Source organism: Oncorhynchus nerka, linkage group LG1 (assembly GCF_034236695.1).
Source record: "Oncorhynchus nerka isolate Pitt River linkage group LG1, Oner_Uvic_2.0, whole genome shotgun sequence".
Classification (NCBI taxonomy): domain Eukaryota; kingdom Metazoa; phylum Chordata; class Actinopteri; order Salmoniformes; family Salmonidae; genus Oncorhynchus; species Oncorhynchus nerka.
In genome coordinates, this window is record NC_088396.1 from 2,865,459 (window position 1) to 2,881,584 (window position 16,126).

Consider the following 16,126-nt stretch of genomic DNA (forward strand, 5'->3'; position numbering starts at 1 on the left):
TCCTCACCATTTTAGATAAGCATGCTCCGTTCAAAAAATGCAGAACTAAGAACAGATATAGCCCTTGGTTCACTCCAGACCTGACTGCCCTCGACCAGCACAAAAACATCCTGTGGCAGACTGCAATAGCATCGAATAGTCCCCGCGATATGCAACTGTTAAGGGAAGTCAGGAACCAATACAAGTCAGTCAGGAAAGCTAAGGCCAGCTTCTTCAGGCAGAAGTTTGCATCCTGTAGCTCCAACTCCAAAAAGTTCTGGGACACTGTGAAGTCCATGGAGAACAAGAGCACCTCCTCCCAGCTGCCCACTGCACTGAGGCTAGGTAATACGGTCACCACCGATAAACCCATGATTATCGAAAACTTCAACAAGCATTTCTCAACGGCTGGCCATGCCTTCCGCCTGGCTACTCCAACCTCGGCCAACAGCTCCGCCCCCCCCCCCCCCCGCAACTACTCGCCCAAGCCTCTCCAGGTTCTCCTTTACCCAAATCCAGATAGCAGATGTTCTGAAAGAGCTGCAAAACCTGGACCCGTACAAATCAGCTGGGCTTGACAATCTGGACCCTCTATTTCTGAAACTATCCGCCGCCATTGTCGCAACCCCTATTACCAGCCTGTTCAACCTCTCTTTCATATCGTCTGAGATCCCCAAGGATTGAAAGCTGCCGCAGTCATCCCCCTCTTCAAAGGGGGAGACACCCTGGACCCAAACTGTTACAGACCTATATCCATCCTGCCCTGCCTATCTAAGGTCTTCGAAAGCCAAGTCAACAAACAGGACACTGACCATCTCGAATCCCACCGTACCTTCTCCGCTGTGCAATCTTGTTTCCGAGCCGGTCACGGGTGCACCTCAGCCACGCTCAAGGTACTAAACGATATCATAACCGCCATCGATAAAAGACAGTACTGTGCAGCCGTCTTCATCGACCTTGCCAAGGCTTTCGACTCTGTCAATCACCATATTCTTATCGGCAGACTCAGTAGCCTCGGTTTTTCGGATGACTGCCTTGCCTGGTTCACCAATTACTTTGCAGACAGAGTTCAGTGTGTCAAATCGGAGGGCATGCTGTCCGGTCCTCTGGCAATCTCTATGGGCGTGCCACAGGGTTCAATTCTCGGGCCGACTCTTTTCTCTGTATATATCAATGATGTTGCTCTTGCTGCGGGCGATTCCTTGATCCACCTCTACGCAGACGACACCATTCTATATACTTCCGGCCCGTCCTTGGACACTGTGCTATCTAACCTCCAAACGAGCTTCAATGCCATACAACACTCCTTCCGTGGCCTCCAACTGCTCTTAAACGCTAGTAAAACCAAATGCATGCTTTTCAACCATTCGCTGCCTGCACCCGCACGCCTGACCAGCATCACCACCCTGGATGGTTCCGACCTTGAATATGTGGACATCTATAAGTACCTAGGTGTCTGGCTAGACTGTAAACTCTCCTTCCATACTCATATCAAACATCTCCAATCGAAAAAACAAATCAAGAGTCGGCTTTCTATTCCGCAACAAAGCCTCCTTCACTCACGCCGCCAAACTGACCCTAGTAAAACTGACTATCCTACTGAATCAAATCAAATCAAATTGTATTTGTCACATACACATAGTTAGCAGATGTTAATGCGAGTGTAGCGAAATGCTTGTGCTTCTAGTTCCGACAATGACTATCCTACCGATCCTCGACTTCGGCGATGTCATCTACAAAATTGCTTCCAACACTCTACTCAGCAAACTGGATGCCGTTTATCACAGTGCCATCCGTTTTGTCACTGAAGCACCTTATTCCACCCACCACTGCGACCTGTATGGTCTAGTCGGCTGGCCCTCGCTACATATTCGTCGCCAGACCCACTGGCTCCAGGTCATCTACAAGTCCATGCTAGGTAAAGCTCCGCCTTATCTCAGTTCACTGGTCACGATGGCAACACCCACCCGTAACACGCGCTCCAGCAGGTGTATCTCACTGATCATCCCTAAAGCCAACACCTCATTTGGCCGCCTTTCGTTCCAGTTCTCTGCTGCCTGTGACTGGAACGAATTGCAAAAATCGCTGAAACATCTGCTATCTGAGCAGCTAACCGATCGCTGCCGCTGTACATAGTGTATCGGTAAATAGCCCACCCATTTTTACCTACCTCATCCCCATACTGTTTTTATTTATTTTATTTTATGCTCTTTTGCACACCAATATCTCTACCTGTACATGACCATCTGATCATTTATCACTCCCGTGTTAATCTGCAAAATTGTAATTATTCGCCTACCTCCTCATGCCTTTTGCACACAATGTATATAGACTCTCCTTTTTTCTACTGTATTATTGACTTGTTAATTGTTTACTCCATGTGTAACTCTGTGATGTCTGTTCACACTGCTATGCTTTATCTTGGCCAGGTCGCAGTTGCAAATGAGAACTTGTTCTCAACTAGCCTACCTGGTTAAATACAGGTGAAATAAAAAATAAAAATAAAAAACCTCTCACTCTGAGCCATTCACTGTTGTTGTTTATGTATGTAGCTAGTGAGCTAAGCTGTAGCATTAGCAATGTCTTTCAAAAGGAGACAACTCACAAATGAAGAAATTCTGGAGATATAAAAAAATTCTGACAATGAGTCTGAAAGTCAGGAATCAGATTCTGACAGTGACAGTGAGGAGCTTCCCCCCACCCCAGCCTGTGAAAACCCTGAATCTGAGGACCCCTTGTCCACTGATGAATTCCCAGTTCCCTTTGAAGATGCTGGTGGTGATGGAGGCAGACCGACAGTGGATGAAGTACAGGACTTCTGTGGTAGCTGGAAGGCTGCCAGCCATTTCACCCCCCCTGGCCCTGCTGTTTGCTTTGATGAGTCCCAGTCTGAGTGCAACGGCCCTTGCCATTTCCATCTGAGGCAGTGCTTCAAGTTGTTTCTGACAGAGGAGCTGGTAGGAGAAATAGCAGAGACCTATCACTATGCCTTGGAGCTACAGGAGAAAAGAGAGCCAGGAGTGGGCGGGACAACCACAATTAGTGAAATGTATACCTTCCTGGTGACAGTCCTTCTCATGGGGATAGTAAAGAAGAACTCCCTAAGAGAATGCTGGAGCACAGATCCTATGTTTGCAACTCCCTTCTTTGCCACCCTCTTTTCTCAAGTCTGCTTCCTAGTTCTGCTGCGATGACTGCATTTAATCAACAACGCTACTGCTATCCTAAATGACCCGTTAAACAAAATAAGAAATGTCAACAGCTAAGAGTGTTGTTGGCAGGACAAACGAGACATCCATGTCCTCTCCACTGTCCATACAGCAACCATTTCGGCCACAGGGAAGGTGGACACTTTGATGGGAGAAAGAAATATCAAACCAGACTGCGTGTTTGACTATAACCTCAAAATAGGGGCAGTGGATAAGGCGGACATGATAAACAGCTTTGTGGAATGCACTCAAAAAACGACCAAGTGGTATAAGAAGATATTTTTCATGTTCTCCAGGGTAGCTTCAAAATACAACAAGCCAATACTTCTGACGCAATTAGCATTCTTTTACAGAGCTAATATAAGATTGTAGCTACATAAGCACGATTGAATATAACACCATAAAGGTTATGAAATGAGTAACGTTACCTTGCGTGTCCGCGGTTATAAGGAATATACACAAATATATTATGCTCCATACACACAGTGAGCTACAGTAGAAACAGTATAACATGACACACAGAAACTATTATAACATAATAAGGCACTTACTTTGATAGAAACGCAGTCTGGATTTGAACATGGGTGTCTGTAGTGACGCCTCTAGCACTGAGACGCTGTGCCACTTGGGAGTCATAAGGCCAGGGTAGCTTCAAAATACAACACATGCTAATACTTCTAATACTTTTCCAGAGCTAATAGAAGAATGTAGCTAGCTAGCTAAACATTGAGTATAACACCATAAAGGTTATGAAATGAGTAACGTTACCTCGTGTGTCCGCAGTTATAAGGAATATACACAAAAACATGTGACAGTAGAAACAACATGCAGAAACTTTTATAACGTAATAAGGCACTTACTTTGATAGAAACACACACATTTCCAAAGTTATTATTGGTAACAAAAACAACTATGATTGCGATGCAGGCAACAGATAGAAAATGTGAACACGTGTGTGCAGGACAGGAGATGAGCAAATGTCTGCAGACTTGAACTGCACAAACAATTGGGAAGTATTTGGGGAATTTTGTCTGGGTCAGAAATGTCAAAAACATTAAGTGGTCCGCAAAAGTAAAAATGACTACTTTTATGTGAATGAATGAGGCGGAACACACCAAGTTGAAAACAGCCTATAAATAAAAACAGGGATTATGCGTGCGTGCTTTGGTTTGAAATGTACTGTTGCGTAACAATCACATTCTGGAATGGAGAGAACATTCTAACATCACGCGCACAAAAAAACTCACACTGGGGTGACCATTAGAGATATTTGGAACTTACGCAAGAGGGTGTGAACGATGCTGAATGGGTTTAGACAAAGAAAGGCTTAACAGTAGTAGTACCAAAACATTCAAAGGCCATTTTCTCAAAAGTGATTTTACAAGTTTATCACTATCAAAGCAGAATTACTTTCCCATTGTTCCTCAACTGTAGTGTATGATATACTATGAGTCTCTACTTTTATACAGTGTAAAAAACACAATAAAAAATGTTGCTACATAAGACCGATTTGAGCTGGTCGGTCACATATGAGGAGGTTTCTACCTATTTATTGATGTAAATATATCCCCTGTCTGATTCCCAGTGTGTCCACTAGTAAGAAGTAGGAGATCACATGGCGTCTCTTGGCCACTTGAAACCAGTTACGTCTGGTTTGGGTAGTGAGTCACTGTGCCAAAGTGGCATCTTAAAATGACCCTAGCAATCAGAGCTTCAAGGAAAAAAACACAGACAGGTGAGAACTTTGGACACACCTACTGATTCAAAGGTTTTTCTTTATAGTGTTAAATCCAAATCTATTTAATATTTGAGATTCTTCAAAGTAGTTACAATATGCCTTGAAGTCAGCTTTGCATACTCTTGGCCTTCTGTCAACCAGCTTGATGAGGTAGTCACCTGGAATGCATTTTAATTAACAAGTGTGCCTTGTTAAACGTTAATTTGTGGAATTTCTTTCTTTCTTAATGTGGTTGAGCGATTCAATTGTGTGGTGACATCATAGGGGTAGATATACAGAAGATAGCCCTATTTGGTAAAAGACCAAATCCATATTATGGCAAGAACAGCTCAAATAAGCAGAGAAATGACAGGCCATCAATACTTTAAAACATGAAGGCCAGTCAATATGTAACAAGCGCTATGTAATATGTAACAAGCGCTATGATTAAACTGGCTCTCATAAGGACCACCACAGGAAAGGAAGACCCGGAGTTACCTTTGCTGCAGAGGATAAGTTCAGTCGTGTTACCTGCCTCAGAAATAGCAGCCCAAAGAAATGCTTCACAGAGTTCAAGTAACAGACACATCTCAACAGCAACTGTTCAGGGGAGACTGCGTGAATCAGGCCTTCATGGTCGAAAGATGGTGCCCGGAGGGGATGGCTGTTGTTTTATGGGCTCTTGATCAACCGTGCTATTTTGTTTGTTTTTCTCACATTGTTTGTAACTTTATTTTGTACATAATGTTGCTGATACCATCTCTTATGACTGAAAAGAGCTTCTGGACATCAGAACGGTGATTATTCACCTTGAACTGGACAAATAATGTTTATTTAATGAGTCAGACGAGAGGGATTTACTCCAGACACCAGACAAGGCCCTCATCCCCATCATTAGCAGGAGAAAGAGACCGAGATATCGCGGAAGGAGATCGGGGTGCCTTGTAAGGATCCGGCGACGAGTGGCTAATCTGCCTTTACCATCGGTACTATTGGTCAACGTACAATCGCAGGATAATAAAGTAGACGATGATGCTGTGACACACCGCCCCAGACCATGACAGACTCTCCACCTCCAAATCGATCCCGCTCCAGGGTACAGGCCTCGACGTAATGCTCATTACTTCAACGATAAATGCGAATCCGACCATCACCCCATCACTCGTCAGTGAAGAGCACTTTTTGCCAGTCCTGTCTGGTCCAGCAACGGTGGGTTTGTGCCCATAGGTGACGTTGTTGCCGGTGATGTCTGGTGAGGACCTGCCTTACAACAGGCCTACAATCACTCAGTCCAGCCTCTCTCAGCCTATTGTGGACAGTCTGATCACTGATGGAGGGATTGTGCGTTCCTGGTGTAACTCTGACAGTTGTTGTGGCCATCCTGTACCTGTCCCGCAGATGTGATGTACCGATACCTGTGCAGGTGTTATTTACACATGGTCTGCCACTGCAAGGACAATCAGCTGTCTGTTCTGTCTCCCTGTAGCGCTGTCTTAGGCGTCTCACAGTACGGATATTGCAATTTATTGCCCTGGCCACATCTGCATTCCTCATGCCTCCTTTATGCATCCCACCTGGCCAACATCCAGTGAGATTGCAGAGCACCAAATTCAAATACAGAAATGCTCATTATAAAAATTCAGAAAACACAACATATTTTACATAGGTTTAAAGATTAACTTCTTGTGAATCCCACCACGGTGTCAGATTTAAAATTCTTTACAGCGAAAGCATACCTTACGATTATTTGAGAACATAGCCCAGCAGACAAATCATTACAAACAGTAACCAGCCAAGTAGAAGAGTTACACAAGTCAGAAATAGAGATAAAATGAATCCATTACCTTTGATGATCTTCATATGGTTGTACTCAGAAGACATTCTTTTACTCAATAAATGTTCCTTTTGTTCGATAAAGTCTCTTAATATCCAAAAACCTCAGTTTTGTTCGAGTTTTCTTCAGTAATGCACAGGCTCAAACCCAGTCAAAACAGACAGACAAAAAAATCAAAATTGTATCCGTAAAGCTCATAGAAACATATGAAAAGATGTTTATATTCAATCCTCAGGTTGTTTTCAGCCTAAATAATCGATAATATTTAATCCGGACAAAAACGTAATCAATATAAAAGGTAAACAAGAAAGGCACTCTCTCGGGATTGCGCATGAAAAAGCTCTGTGACACGGCAGGGTCCACTCATTCAGACTGGTCTTACTCCCTCATTTATAAGAATACAAGCTTGAAACAATTTCTAAAGACTGTTGACATCTAGTGGAAGGCATAGGAACTACAATTTGAGTCCTAAGTCAATGGATACTGTAATGGCATTGAATAGAAAACTACAAAACCAAAAAGAAACTTACTTCCTGAATGGATTTTTCTCAGGTTTTCGCCTGCCAAATCAGTTTGGTTATACTCACAGACACTATTGTAACAGTTTTGGAAACTTTAGAGTGTTTTCTATCTAAATCTACCAGTTATATGCATATCATATCTTCTGGGCCCGAGTAGCTGGCAGTTTAATTTGGGCATGCTTTTCATCCAAAATTCCGAAAGCTGACCCCTACCCTAGAGAAGTTAAGGCACATTCACGCAGATGAGCGGGGACCTTTCTTTTGGTGTTTTTCAGAGTCAGTAGAAAGGCCTCTTTAGTGTCCTAAGTTTTCATAACTGTGACCTTTATTGCCTACTGTCTGTAAACTGTTAGTCTCTTAACAACCGTTCCACAGGTGCATGTTCATTAATTGTTTATGGTTCATTGAACAAGTATGGGAAACAGTGTTTAAACCCTATACAATGAAGATCTGTGAAGTTATTTGAATTTTTACGAATTATCTTTGAGACAGGGTCCTGAAAAATGGACGTTTCTTTTTTTGCTGAGTTTACAAGTTTAGATCGTTAGTCTAGCCAGCTATGTCGCTAAAAATTGTTAGCTGACATGGCTAATTCAATGACAGCATTTTCTACACCCTCAATAACATTTGCTAAATACAGTGCATTCAGAAAGTATTCAGAGCCATTGAATTTTTCCACATTTTGTTACGTTACAGCCTTATTCCTCATCAACCTACACACAATACTCCATAATGACAAAGCGAAAACAGGATTTTAAACATTTTTGCAAATGTATTAACAATAATAACAGATACCTTATTTACATAAGTATTCATTCCCTTTGCTATGAGACTCAAATTTGAGCTCATGTGCATTCTGTTTCCATTGATCATCCTTGATGTTTCTACAACCTGATTGGAGTCCACCTGTGGAAAATGTAATTGATTGGACATGATTTGGAGAGGCACACACTTATCTATATAAGGTCCCACAGTTGACAGTGCATCCCAGAGCAAAAACCAAGCCATGAGGTTGAAGGAATTGTCTGTAGAGCTCTGAGACAGGATTGTGTTGAGGGACAGATCTGGAAAGGGTACCAAAAAATGTCTGCAGCATTGAAGGTTCAAGAACACAGTGGCTTCCATCATTCTCAAATGGAAGAAGTTTGGAACTACCAAGAATGTTCCTAAAGCTGGCTACCCGGCCAAACTGAGCAATCAGTTGGTCCTTCTCGCTGATTACTCAGAACACGATGGCCACTCTGACAGAGCTACAGAATTTTTCTATGGAGATGGGAGAACCTTCCTGAAGGACAACTATCTATCCAGCACTCCACCAATCAGGCCTTTATGGTAAAGTGGCCAGACAGAAGCCACTCCTCAGTAAAAAGGCACATGACAGCCAACTTGTAGTTTGCCAAATGGCAGTGTAAGGACTCTCAGACCATGAGAAACAAGATTTTCTGGTCTGATGAAAACAAGATTGAACTCTTTGGCCTGAATGCCAAGCGTCACGTCTGGGGGAAACCTGGCACCATCGTTACGGTGAAGAATGATGGTGGCAGCATCATGCTGTGGGGATATTTTTCAGTGGCAGGGACTGGGAGACTAGTCAGGATTGAGGCAAAGATGAACGGAGCAATGTACAGATATATCCTTGATGAAAACCTACTCCAGAGAGCTCAGGACCTCAGCCTGGGGCAGAGGTTCACCTTCCAACAGGACAACGACTGTAAGTACACAGCCAAGACAACGCAGGAGTGGCTTCGGGACAAGTCTCTTGAGCCCGCACTTGAACCTGATCAAACATCTCTGGAGAGACCTGAAAATAGCTTGTAGCGACGCTCCCCATCCTACCTGACAGCTTGAGAGGATCTGCAAAGAAGAATGGGAGAAACTCCCCAAATAGCGTGTAGCATCATACCCAAAAGGTGCTTTGACAAAGTACTGAGTAAAGCGTTGTTTAAGCTATGTTTATGCGAACAATACAATTTGATATGATTTTTGAGTTGATTGTCAGTGACTGACATAACAAGAGAGAAACTGCTGATGCACAACCAAATTGCACCTGGTGTATTCGATCAGGAACTAAGCAACCGATTATGCAGCTTATGCCTGGATCCGCACCACTGCCCCTTAGTGTAGTCAACCGTTAGAGATGGGCAACCAGCATATCTCAAGCCATACACCTCAAACCAAGGAGGCACATTGTTCAGAAAGGTCTTTAAAAATCATCTGTTCCTGGACTAAAAAAGCACTTTCTATGGAGATGTTTTATTGAGCTGCCTTTTTAGTCCAAAAGCAGGCTTAATCTGGGTCCAGGAGACACAGGCCCATTGAGTAAATGTCCTTTTCCCCTGAAGGTGACAGACATCGAGAACAAGATCGCTGCCCTGAGTGCTGCTGGGATGTCTGTGGATATGACCAGGAGAAAGGTAAGGTGGGCAGAGCCTGGGACCTGTGAAAATCACATTTGAGTATCTCTGTACTTATTCATGATTTTGATGAAAACAGGACCCTCATGTGTAGATTGCGTAATACTATGGAAAACAAAACATCGTGTTATATGTGTATTTTTCTTAAAGTGACATTTTCAGCCATATAGGCTGATTACAAGGCACTCTCCAAGAGAAGAAACAAGCTTTTTTACTTTTTTACAGATCAACTCCCATGTCACCATAACAGAGCATAGACAGAGCGTGGAAAGTCTCAGTGTCTAATTTGAATCAGACTACTGCTGAGTCTTCATGTGCGTCCAGGCTGAGCTCGAGCTGTTTTGCAAGGAGGAATCTCTCGATGTGCAAAACTGATAGACATTCTTCTCTCTTGTTTCTTTTAGTCAACCGTCCCTCCCCAAAGAAGGAGAAGTGCCTATGACCTTCCAACAAGTAAGAACCGAAAATGCTGCGCTTGCAGAATCCACAGGGGCTCGTAAACCCTAAAGTCTTAAACCTTGTTTCACTTAGAACATGATAGGATTGAGAAACATTGCAGAGCTCATTCCTGAGTGTACCAATTGGCCAAGAAACTTTGGAACACTTCCCATGCTTTTGACAGTCATAACCGTGTCATACATTGTTACAGGTTTATAGTATGTCAATTATCATATGTTTCTGGTTGATCGTCATAATACCCTTCACTACATGACATCATTATCAAACGTTTATGACAGCACTATGTCAGAGTGAGGGCTATAGTTGAACTAACGTGTCACCAGGAACCAGATCTGTTTGTGCTGTCTTGCTATCTCCTATGGTGATTGAAGTTGGCAGGACAGCACAAACAGATCTAGAACTACGCACCCGGGAACCTCCCTACATGAGAAAAGACATGCTTGTGGGGGACCCCAAAAACACTTTATAGAGAGGTTGCAAACAACTTTATACGGTGGTTGCTTTCAAATAATCTCATGAAGGAAAGTGCACTTGTTCACTTTCCTTCATGGATTTGAAAGGAAATTAGTGGTATATGGAAACTCACTCTAGCCCATGCCTGCACCAATCCAATGTTTTAAACTTGTTGGGAGTAGTGAACAAGTGCACACTTCAGGAAGGAGACATTGGGGCGCAACTTGTGTGTTCCAACTTCCAGGTGAAGAGGAAGAGTTTCAGAGGAAGTCAGTCATTCAACAAGGGCTCCCTGACCCAGTGGGAAGGCCTCAGCTCCAGGGCACCACATCATGTGGGGTACGACCCAGTCTCAGGATGGCTGGTGATGGGTTCACCAGTGGTTGGTTACACTGGGCTTATACAGGCTGGGTTGGCTTGCCTGTTGTTGGTTTGTGGTTGTTCTCAGTGCTTAAATTGTGCCGGATCCAGCACCTCTGTTTCTGACTGTATTGTTTCGGATCCCATTTGCCAGGATGTGGTACAGTACCTTTCATGGCATGAAAAACAATCAGTTTTCAATGTAAAGATTATAATAAAAGCTATTAAAGTTAATTCAAGTTGACTCCTCTGTAATTCTCCTGTCCCCTAAAAAACATAATGTGAAAACGCGCCTGATATACAAAGAATTGATTTGTGTTGGGCCGGCCCGGGTTTAGCCTATGGTTTGCGTAACATTGTGGCCTATATAGACCAATGCGTGGCCATTGCTGTGGTGAGAGAAGCGCGTCTGTGTCTCTCACAGAACTGAAATGAGATTCACTTTCTATTATCCATCTCCCTCTCTCTGCTCTGATAGACATGAGCCTGCAACTCTCATTTCTCCAGTGTTGCACTTCATTTATTTCTTTATAGAATCAAATCCATGGAAGGGTGCTGGAGGTGCCGCAGCACCCATGATAAATTGAAATACATTTGCCACAGTTATAGAATTAATGCTGTCTGTTCAGAAAGAAATGAAATAATATTGAATACTACACCAGGAGTAGACCTATAATTTAGCCACAGCTGCGCTGTGGTTTGTGTGTAGGCCAATCTCTAAGCATGCCTACAGTCGGGAATGCTCAGCAACATTGTCAGTGAACAGCTTCTTTTTTTTTTTTAAATGCCTAGCTGTGGATTATGTGTAGGCCAATCTCTAGGCATGCCTACAGTCGGGAATGCGTGGCAAAATTGTCAGTGAACAGCATGCAACCAAAACAGGCCTTTCGCAATAGTTCAAATACAATCGCGGGAAAACAGTTTGGAAAACAAATGGACCCTGCTGAAAAGAGAAGACTAATCTGTCTGTAGACTACCAAATGATCACCTTCCAACTCGGCATATTGTGCGGACAACATTGTTTTACAAAGTAAAACGAGAGAGAGATGAGCTTTGGGCACGAGCGTGTCAGCCATCAGCGTTGAGTGAGCTGTGCATCATTGGGTGAGTCAGTGAAATGGAAAAGCTTTTTTAGGACTATAATTTCCTCCTCATATTGTAGCCTACAATATGTGTCTCCACCACACACCTAGGTCTAGGCTATTGATGGATTCAAGACAAGGTTGTTTTTATTGATCTCAGATTCTCAGTATGTCAGTGTCAAAGTAGCATGACATATTGATCATTTGTGAGGTATTAAAAAATATCTCCAGTCTCCAGTCATCTAAAATGATGTAGAATTGCATGAAATGTGTTTATAAAAGGCCACATTTTTCCCGGACTCTAGGTTACCAAAATGTTGCCCAATGTGTGCAACTTTTGCAAGCCCTCTACTCTACAGCTCTATGCCAAATTAAGCACTGGTTGCTCTGTGTGGTGTTTCTCTTGTTGGCATACTCCTTCATACTCTCTGGGTTTATTCCACATGTGGTTGGTTTTGGTTAATCTGTGTGTTGATTGGGTTTCTGTTGTTTGGGTACATTGGGTAATTAATTCATTACCGGAGCTCATAAAATGGTGTGGATCTAAGAATCAAAACATTGTTTCTCTTGTTTGGGGTCCAAATGGAAGGCTGCAGAGGTATAATCATACACTTATTTCTACATTGCATAGTCATTAGAACAGGGTGGTGAGGCTTAGAGTCATTCTGGCTGAACCTTTGTTCACTTTTTTTTCATCGTCAGTTGCCTGTGTAGGCTCTAAACACTGTGATGCACTCAACGACGTTCTCTATCCCATAGATACTCCCATAGAGAAATCGACCTTGATTGTTTTGCACTGCCGCCATTTCAGTGACACATGCTTTGAACGCTGATAAGAGGAATATGATGAGAGACAGAGAATAGGGAGGGATGAGGAAAGAGGCGAGGAAGGGAATGTTGTTTGTGGTGCTGTTCAATGCCAAAATGTATTTCTTATTCGCGTTGATTTAAAACGTGGTTACACCCCTAGTTCGGTTTAAGAGGGTTCTTGGTGGAGGATTGCTGTATGCATTGAGTTGCCAGACTTCTACAAGAGTTTTATGAGATCGCTGTATGTGTGGGAGGAATACTGCACACACACACACACACACTTTCTCATCGACCCCTTAGGTATAGTTAGTTATTCAGACTATTTTAGGTGGCCCTAAATTATATTAGTTATAATCATCGGCATGATTTACAATTTGTGGTCCCAGTCTTTTTTTCAGCTGACCTAACAACTAAGCATCAAAGGTATTTATGTGACACATTTTGAACTATTCTTGTGTCCCAATGTCCCAGTTTTATAAGTCAGTCATGTTTGGGATAATCATCCAATCACTCTCAAATGGAATCAAAGCATTCTCTCCCTCTCCTCCCCATTTCTCACTCACTTTCTCACTCTCTCTCTCTCACTCTCACTCTCTCCATTCTGCAGGAACCAGTAATGGCACAGGGTCATTGAGGAGGAAGTTGAGCATCTTGTAACTGAGTAAAGTGATTCTTATAACAGAGAATCTGCTGGAGCAGAAGTCCATTTTGTGTCAAGTTATTTCATTGGCTATACGTTATTGTGAACTGAACCTAATAATGCCATTATCTCTCTGTTTGTTTATTACATTTACCCAATATTATTTCTAATATTATTTATATTCAAGAATGTGAAATGTTATGCTTCATGTTACAATGTCTTAATGCATTTGCTGAACAGTAAAAAAAACTTTTTAAAAACATTATAGCAATGATGTAACTGCCAACTTTATTAAAATGTACTTATGACTAGACTTCGACATCCATAGTACATTAACTGTAATCTCATGTTTGTACTACTATTGAACGAGCCTGTTGAAAAGCTTTATTAACTTCACTATTAACAGATTACACAATTATATGTAGGGTTTTCTCCAGAGAATTGCAGATGTTTCTCATATAGGCTTCATTCCACAGGGTTCATGGGAACACTTTGTAGAAACCAAATCTCAGTGGTCAATTGATAAACCAATTCCAGGAGGCACATATGGTTCTCCATTGGGTTCCAGTCTATATGCTTTCTGACATCAAGGGACAAGAGATTGAGTGATGGTCTGCGTCCAGACCCGGCGCCAGAACAAATCATTTGGACTGCCTTTGCTTTCCTTAGGCGGGCCCGTTTTTTCACGGGACCTCATGCGTGCACATGCTTGCGCGTTCACAGTTAAATTGGTGTAATAGTAAAGCCCATCCGCAGCTCGTGGGTTTCAAGTTCGGGGAAGCTGACTATTTATCCTACCATTTTCTGCGTGACAGTTTTGATTATTTTTATACGCATATTTTCAATAATAACGTTTTCATGTATCAAAATCAATGACTTTGATTATCGAGGCTGGGAGTGTTGGGAAGATTTTTCAAATACTGACGAACAATCATTCGCAATGGATGTTAAAAAGAACTGACTTTGTTGACTTGTGTGATATGAAGAAAAAATGTGTGGTGTAACGTTACGTGGTGATTTAATCAGAAATAAGGCATTGCCAAATACGCACTTTCCTACATATGCATGTATTCTGGAGAGAGACGTACCATATTTTTGCCACACGACCCTTACCATTTTTCTTGATGCAGTATTTTAAATTATACTCAAGACACATTTTTAGACGCTTTTCACTGACAGCCGCAACTCAATCAGCTAGACCTATTGCCACGCGCACTACACAAATTGTGGGCTTCCCAAACACACTTGTGATTTGAACAAATCCATTGCTATTTTTTTAAAGAAGCTAATTATCCTCTGTGGCTAAATCATGCTCCCTGGTGAAGTGTTTTGAATTAATTTATTTACACAGGAGTAATTATATAATTTGGGAGAAACATGCATTTACTTTAGGGCAATCCAGCATCTTAACAGTACACTGTGCACACGCAAACTTTCCTTACCAATTAGCAAGAGGCTGAAACTAGAGATCTGTATATAATGACGAGTTGCTCATGTCTCCAACCTAACAATGAGTATTCCCATAGAAACGCATTGAATTTATACTGGACAGATTATGGCAAGAAGGAGCCCTCACGCTTCGCCACTTCCTCTCTGCTGAAGCTGTATCACCGGAGAAAGCATCCGAGCGAGCGAAACAGCGCCCCTCTATATGTTGCCCATGTATCTGATGCTGTGTGGCCAGAAATAGTATGACATGCCATTCTTTTTTGGTCCAGATAGCATCAGATACATGGTTTACACATACTGAGACAGAGAGGCGCTGTTTCGCTCGCTCGGATGCTTTAACTGAGATCGATGCGTCTTTCTGTCGGCGTTCGTCTCGGTCAAATAAATCATCAGCATTTCAATATTTTATTTGGAAGGGCCCTCCCATTACGCCGGGCCTTACTGCATCCAAATGGCACCCTATTTCCTATGTAGTGCACTTGTTTTGACCAGAGTCCTATGGGGTTACAGTCAAAAGTAGTTATTTTAATTTGATTTATTTAACCCTTAATGTAGTGCACTATAAAGGGAATAGAGGGACATTTAATTTTGTCGGTGTAGGAGACTGTTCAAATAGATACAGCAATTTGATGCTGGAATATTAGGGCATATATTCAGGATATACACACAAACATGGGTGCGTGAATGATGCAAGAGATTAGAACTGATTGCCGCTATTGTACTATGTTAAACAGTAAAGTATCATTCATGTAGTTTTTAGTACAATAGACGTAATACTGCTTTTCTGCTACTGAATTGCTCTGTACATTTGTAGTCATCTGAATGAATTAATTTGAATGCATTTGTATCCTCTGCATGAACCATTAATTGCTATTTTATATTTATTAGTAGATACCCTAGTGTGAACATCACTACAAAGTATGTGAACTATGTTTCCAATACTATAGTGCCAAGTAACACCTTTGACATTGTACTAATTAAAATGTAAACAAAGTCAATGTTTTTGTGTTTGTCTTTTATTCACGCCTCCACTTTTGTAATTAATGACTCAATAAATTCAAGGTCAATGATATTTATTTCAACAACTACTTTTTCCTCCCAACATATGTTTCCTCATCGGTCTTATTATTCAGCCACAGGTTTACACACCAATAATTATTTGTAGCCTTGTAACGTTTTTGTATTTCTTGCGGATGGAG

General features: G+C 42.1%; 1 protein-coding gene across 3 annotated transcripts in view; it reads left to right on the forward strand.

Annotated features, from left to right (window-relative positions):
* LOC115130201 (melanophilin-like) overlaps positions 1 to 15,925 on the forward strand; it is a 124,214-nt gene extending 108,289 nt beyond the window's left edge. For all 3 annotated transcript variants that reach the window (XM_029661136.2, XM_029661216.2, XM_029661306.2), the window contains 3 exons: positions 9,603 to 9,674; positions 10,079 to 10,127; positions 13,446 to 15,925. In XM_029661136.2, the coding sequence (XP_029516996.1) occupies positions 9,603 to 9,674; positions 10,079 to 10,127; positions 13,446 to 13,495 (171 nt within the window). In that variant the 3' untranslated portion in view covers positions 13,496 to 15,925. The remainder of the gene's footprint in view (positions 1 to 9,602; positions 9,675 to 10,078; positions 10,128 to 13,445) is intronic.
* The last annotated feature ends 201 nt before the right edge of the window (positions 15,926 to 16,126 follow it).